The following is a 7,400-nucleotide window of genomic DNA, read 5'->3' as shown; positions in this document are numbered from 1 at the left end:
AGAGGTGTATGGTACACAAACCTTTACAAAGAGAGGCAATCGCCTCAATAGAACGCAATAGGTTTATGAATACCAAGAGGTATACGACCACGTATAGTCTAATGTATGAGATTACTATGTGCCTCCAATAATTATGGTCGTTCTGCCGTATTTCTTGAAAGTAGGCTATATACCTATTTCATTATCTGCAGCATGAGTGCACGAACTTTGGTGCGCTGCTTGTCCTGCATCACTGAAATCCCCTTAACTACCCATGGCACAGTGCAATAATAAATACGCGTGCTATTACATTTATTAGGCAACCAGTTAAATAAACTAACCACTAAATAAAACTAAATTTGAAGAGTGACGCGCATATTAAACACAGTATGGGTCAGTCGCTGTAGGCGAAACTTTGGCAGTTTATACATGCCTTCAAGCGTCAGTAAATGGTGCCCTACACTTTTAATACAGCTCAAATTTCTCATCGAAGATCGATAGCAAAAGGATTTATCAAATTAGGCTACTCTCAAAAAAGCTCCACACATTAGGTTACACCTCGCCATAAGTGCATTGGTTTCATGTTTGGAAACTGGATGATACACACACTTGCAAAGCACGCCTGTCTCTTACACTGTACATAGGCCGACTGTTTCTATTGAATTGTTACATCATGTACAGGTGGGCACATTTGGAGTGCTTATTTGCAGATAAATAACAGGTTTATTGGCATTAATGGTTTGTTTTGTTTGTTGTTTGTTTATTAATGATGCCTTTTTACTCATCCGTTTGTTTACTGCCTCTGCTTATATACTAGTGAATAGATGACGCTTAATTTATTTCAGACAAGATGAGCAAAAATGGTCTAGACTGTGTTACATATGAGGTTTGAAGGCTCCTACGAGATGCTTCATGTAGCATACAAAACTGATGTCACTTTGAAACGCACCCTCTGCTTCGCTAGTTCACACACAATATCAACCAATGGGACGAGGGGAGGGAGTTCTGACCAATCGAAAGAGGAAACAGAAAAACCGACTGAGCCAGAGCTGCCGAGAAAGACAGCCGGCAGCACGTGAGGCCTTAATTAATTCACAGAATGACAACTTTTCGCGAACGAGCATAGAAACTGCGTTCGGCTTCCCTGGATTTCATCAAAGTGAAAGACAAACGACAATACATGACTTGGAAACTATTTTAAAGTAAGATCGCAACTTTTCTTTGTGTCTCATCCGTATTTACCAGCTGGCTCTACCGTGGACCTTTCAGCGACCTGTCAGTGGATCAATTTCGGTAAAATCAGAGAGGGAAGGGAGTGAGGATGGACCGAGCCAGTCCCAGCCCAAGTGGCACCAGCCCGACTCCGCAGCCCTCCCAACACGAACCTATCAGCTTCGGTATTGATCAAATCCTCAGCGGGACTGACCAAGACAGCTCCCAGCAGAACACCTTACGAAACAATGTGGAGATTGGCACCACAACAAATGGAGGAACCTATCACTTGGGCAGCCCTAGCGGGGCTGGCGCGGCACCTTACACGACATTGTCGGGCTCTTTTCATGGCATGTATGAAGAAGCTGGTTCGTACGGAGTCAACCTGACCCTTGCGCACGGTGGAGTGATAAGGGTCCCAGCGCACAGGCCGCTGACCGCGGCCGTACCACCACCCATGGCAAGTGCAGTGCCGGGGCTTGGAAGCATCAGTTTCCCTTGGATGGAGAGCAGCCAGAGGTTTGCGAAGGAACGTTTCGCAGGTAAAATGTGGCTCAGATGTGGACATTTTTAGTAATGTAGCTGTATAAAATGTGTTTCAAATGTGGATGTCCTATGGAGCTATCAGGAGGACCTATTAAATATGTAGATTGACACCCAATAAGAACTCTTTTTTTGCAGGAAAATAAACTTTCTGTAAACAGTGCAAAAATAGGTAACAATTGGCTTTAGGTCTTATATTCAGGTACCAACTTACAGTAGTTTAAAGTTGTAAAAAAATAAAAAAGTCCATCGTGACAGGTGAAGGAAATGATGCAGAGGCAACACATCTAATGACTAAATGACGCCCTGGGTGGCCCCAATGTTTTGTCGCACAAGGTCGACTGATGTTGTTCATTGCCACGATGCCTATATTAGTAGTTATTTTTTTTTTTAAACTTTGGTTAATACTAGGCCTATTACTTATTATTTTGTAGGTGTTTAACTAGCTGAAGTTCGTTTAAAAATTATATTTCTAACGAGGAGATCAATATTGAAAAATATCTATAGCATAGAAACATAGGCCTATAACATAAACATATTCACATATAAAACAAAAAACAAAAAATATATCGATAAGTCGATAGAAAATGAGGAAAATAAATGTTGTCCTAATTTAAATCCCACAATGTCAACTGTTTCAGATTGGGTAAAATTATTTTATGAAGTCAGTTTATCGGTGGAAACTAAAATTAATTACTAGCCTATATTAATTATTTGCCGTTATCCACTTTTCCAAATCATGAACTACTCAGTTTTATCCTATTTAATAAAAAAATATTAAACCCAAAATAATCACATAGAAGTACTTTTTATTTACAGCTGCTCATGTGTTTTTTTTTGTCAACGTGATCATTCTCCTCGTCATAGGCATCGACTCTTGGAGGCCCTTTATATTTCACTGACGGGAGTTTCACTTTGACGACAACTACGCTACGGAGTCTACTCATCGCTGTAAAATGACGGCGTTGGGAACCTGTCCGTTCCATTCACAAAGGCTAAAATCACATACTCGTGTTTGAAATGTGTGTGGAACGTTGGGAACTTGATTTAAAGAGCCGTCTGTCTCCCGTAACTCGACCCCGTCCAATTACGTCGAGCCGCCTGTTACAGCTTCTGTTGATAGCGATAACGTGTAAAACTAGCTATCGCCGTGAAAGGAATTCATGGAGTGGAAACATATACCCATTTGCGATACATTTTCGCCACATATAACGACAGGGCCAGTAACCAGACAACATATGTCCCAATTTATTATACGTGCCCAATCTTAAGACAACATATTGTCTTTGAACATATTTCAATCCATTAGACATCTCCAAGATACATTTCACCATTTCATCAGCAAGATATTTACTTCTCAGGAAAGGGATAATCACCACTTTATGAGACTTAAATGAATGATTAAAAAGAATAATTGCATAACACTTGCACAAACAAGTGAAGGGAACACTCATGGTTAAAGTTACAAAATAAATACCTCAGCATATTCACATAGGACCTAATTCCATTACTTGTCAAGCCCGCTCTGAAGAGACCACAAATGAGACTTGAAGTGAATTTTGTGGCTTAAACTTTTGAGAATGTGTGTCCATATAGGTAATTCTGCTGGGACAATGAAATATGAGCAATATTTGTCTGGTGTTGCATTTAGAATTGAGCCCACTGATTGGCTAGAAAATACACTTGACAACTAGAGAGGGCCAGCTTATCTGTTGAAATCCCCAATGTCACTTACTGGCTTCCTTCTGTTCTTCACAGAGAGCTGTCACATTCATCACAAGCCCTTTTTATCCTCCAGCCAGTTGAAAACGCAATGGAGTTATAAAATGGCATTAATATTTCAAGAGGGTTATTAATGGTTGCCTATGGGCGGTTTCTGAGATCCCAGGACTTTTGAGTGAGGAGTTTGACTTAATGAATAAGTCAGGAATACACCCAATATTAGTCATTAGTTACAACTGCCCGACAAACTTCTTGTTGGGAATTCAGCTTTGAGGCTTTGGCTTAATAAAGCAATACTGCTTTGGTGACGGAAACAGGGTAGAAGGTACCTACCCTCCCAAAGACAGCTCAGGCATATAATATCACCTTTCTCACTTAACAAAAACATGTATATGAAATGCCCATATGATGTTAAACACGATAAAATAGTGACACGTATTTTGAATTAAGATCAAAGTGGTAGAGATAACATTTCAGGGTTCACTGTTTTAAAATGTTGTTTGCAAAAACAGTACAGAAAGAGAACACCTTATTTCACCATAATCTTCCTGTCAATTATCATGACTTTAAATATTTCAATTTGGTAAAATGGTAGAAATACAATATGTCTGTGAAACGTTTCTTTTTACTTTTAGTTTTTGCCTGGTTTATTCCATCAAATATTTGACATGCATGCGTTTTGTTTTCTTTTTGTTACTTAGCTGCCCTCACACCTTTCACAGTGGCTCGACGTATAGGCCATCCATACCAGAACAGGACACCGCCCAAGCGGAAGAAGCCCAGGACGTCCTTCTCCCGGGTGCAGATCTGTGAGCTGGAGAAGCGCTTTCACAGGCAGAAGTACCTGGCCAGCGCAGAACGGGCCACTCTTGCCAAGACCCTCAAGATGACCGATGCCCAGGTCAAGACCTGGTTCCAGAACAGAAGAACCAAATGGAGGTGAGATGTGTTTGAAAATGGAAGAGAATTCATTTTGACAAATTATGTGTGTGTGTGTGTGTGTGTGTGTGTGTGTGTGTGTGTGTGTGTGTGTGTGTGTGTGTGTGTGTGTGTGTGTGTGTGTGTGTGTGCGCGTGTGTGTGTTTGCGTGTGCACTCTCGCACAGGTGTGTCAGTGTTTCTTAATGGATTGTGACTTTGAGAAAAAGAAAAATACCCCATAATATAAGGTGGACATTTATTTTAATGCAACTCTATTTGTTCTTTTGGTAGTGGTTCTGCTGGTGAGGTCTGTTTGTGGGGTTAACCAACACATTAAGCAATAAACGGTAATGCAGTTTTGCAAATGGCACTGGCCAGCTGGCATTCCAGTGAATACTAAATTGTTTGCTTTCATAATGAAGTGATGAATTGCCATCTCCACAGTTGAAATTATTGAATGACAAAGCTCTAATTCACTTATTCAATATTTTTTCATAATTATTTCATTCAACTTTAATGCCTAACTGCTTTAACTGACGTTTTTTGCAAGTAATGGTCACATAATTTGAAATACCCACAACATAGCTTGTAGAGGATTGCATATCCTTCAGCTGAAAAGAGTAGAAATGGCAAACAGGTATAACTTAATACAGTTATTGTGTGTGTGTTTGTGTCAAGGAAATAGCCGAGGGAAGAACAGCACCATTATTATATTAAAACAATATTTCTACGTTCAAACCATGGAGAAATAATGAGTTTACTCTGTTAAAATACACAAACACAACTAATACTAGCCTCCACTAAAAACAAGATGAAATGGAATTAGGTGACTGTCCAATACCACCCAGTTTTATTAACTGGAGTTGGATTCAGAACAGTGTTTTCCACTAATGTTTATTAAAGACTACACATAGGAGATACATCAAAGCTGTGTTTGTACAAAGGTGAAATTACAGTGGATTTTTGTTTGTAACTTAACCAAAAATGATTATTTAAATATCATTATGACAAAGTACTTCTATTAGCCCGGATCCTCATTTACCTCCCTCATAACCCTACTTTCGACAAAGGAAATTACAAATGGTACCAAAATGGTTCAACTCTTTTCAAATGGGCATGGATATAGACCTACTACTGTATAGGCCTACCTTTTTATCTATTATAAAACATAGGAACCGTAAAAAGAAAAGTGAAATATGAAGTCACGAAATAGTATTGGCCCTGCCCCTAACAGAGCAGGAATATGGGGCAGAGATGAAGACAAGCTGCAAACATCCGGCATACCTAGAGACCATCCTCGCACTCCTCGAACATACCTCGGCGCACGATCTCTGCGCTGGCGAATAGATCAGAGAGTTTGTGTCATTCCGAGTAGACGGTTTGATGGCAGTGCAGATTAAACACTTCAACTAGCTGATAAAATATTAACGGTATGCTCGGCTAACCGATTGACACAATGCGAGCAAATGACACTGCGCTTTTAAATTAAAATGAAGAATGTCTCCCAGTGAGTTAGGTCGGTAGACATATAACGTTATTTAGGAGAGCATTAAACTACTGAGCGAGCCTTACAATCTGAGTGGTGTCTCGACGTGGTAGGCCTACGATAATATTATAGAACTAACTATAACGACAAGTGTGTCATTAAATTACGCCAAACGATTAGCACAAATTTGTCAGCAGCAGTTGTCATCGCTCAAACCTAATCGGCCAATACAGAGGAGTGGCGTGCACTAGTTTACGTTGGTCAGCACCACGCGTTTGATATCCATTTCTTTCCCAGGCTATAGGCCTACAATGCCTGGAAATCACAAGAAATAAAATGCAATACAATGTAATAATAACAGATATAGTTAATTAAATAATGTGTATAGAACTTGTGAAATAGATATATTTTAAAGGAATATAAAGAGAGAATAGGCTATCTTCTCTACCACACATTATATGCAAACTTTTTTTAGCTGGATTATGAGATCATTTTCTAATTCTAAATTGTATAATTCTCAGCTCATTAGGTTGATTATAGATATGTGCCTCTCTTTTTATGAGGTTGTGACTCAGTGTATTCCATGTTTCCGGGGCTCTTGCCAGTCATTGGCCCCGCATCTGTTGGACACTCTTTGATCTAGACTTGTGTAATGTTCTGCTTCAAAGTGAACTAATCTACTTGGTATTCACCTCGCCTTAGTCATTCAGTTTGACCACAATATTTCTTTTCTGACAAACATCCTTCTCCTCTCCCCCTACTCTCTATCGACTTTGCCAGACGACAGACGGCGGAGGAGCGGGAGGCGGAGCGACAGCAGGCCAATCGGCTGATGATGCAGCTCCAGCACGAGGCCTTCCAGAAGTCCCTGAGTGACTCGGTTCCGGCCGACCCGCTCTGCATCCACAACTCCTCCCTGTTCGCCCTGCAGAACCTGCAGCCCTGGGTCTCTGAGGACGGCAGCAAGCTCGGAACCCTCACTGGCCTGGTATGAGGAAAGGAACGCCAGTAATTCCCAGAACGGCTTTGCAGATAGGCCATTGGGGTTTTCCTGGTTGACAGATGGACCATTACGTTAAATGGCGTTTGTTGCTAAAGGACCAACAGTTACCAAGACAAACCTTTCCTTTTAACTGTTGATCAAAGAGATTGGTTTCCAAACAAACAACTAGATGGGGCACTTTGATGCAGTGGAACTGAAACCCAAATCAGGATTTGGAAAAGACTCCACGCTCATAGTGTTCAGTGAAGTGAAATCATGGATATGTTCTCTCCCAGATCACACACACACACATACACACACACACGCACAGGCCCAGCATGGAAGCTGCCACGGAGACCTGTGGAGAGGCATAGCTCATGTTGCCATGTGCTGGCTCCCACCCTAAGAGTGGCATATTGACCGACTGACAGATCACAGACGCACTGATCTGCTCTTCGACTGTTCCATATGTGCTCTACCTCGAAAGCTCTGCCACAGTCTAAACAGAGGCCAGTACTGAGACATGTAATGAGAGGGGGGAATTAAACAGGAAGAA

At 41.0% G+C, this 7,400-nt stretch overlaps 1 protein-coding gene across 1 annotated transcript; it reads left to right on the top strand.

Moving 5' to 3' along the window:
* Nucleotides 1–1,300: 1,300 nt before the first annotated feature.
* tlx3b (T cell leukemia homeobox 3b) lies at nt 1,301–6,856 on the top strand (the record flags this gene model as incomplete). Its single annotated transcript, XM_080833906.1, has 3 exons — nt 1,301–1,733; nt 4,158–4,395; nt 6,643–6,856. The coding sequence occupies 3 exons, from the start codon at nt 1,301–1,303 to the stop codon at nt 6,854–6,856; spliced, it is 885 nt and encodes a 294-aa protein (XP_080690032.1).
* Nucleotides 6,857–7,400: the final 544 nt, after the last annotated feature.

Source organism: Sprattus sprattus, assembly GCF_963457725.1.
Source record: "Sprattus sprattus genome assembly, chromosome: 1".
NCBI classification, from domain to species: domain Eukaryota; kingdom Metazoa; phylum Chordata; class Actinopteri; order Clupeiformes; family Clupeidae; genus Sprattus; species Sprattus sprattus.
Note: the sequence above shows the minus strand (reverse complement) of the source record. Positions and strands in the feature narration are given on the sequence as shown.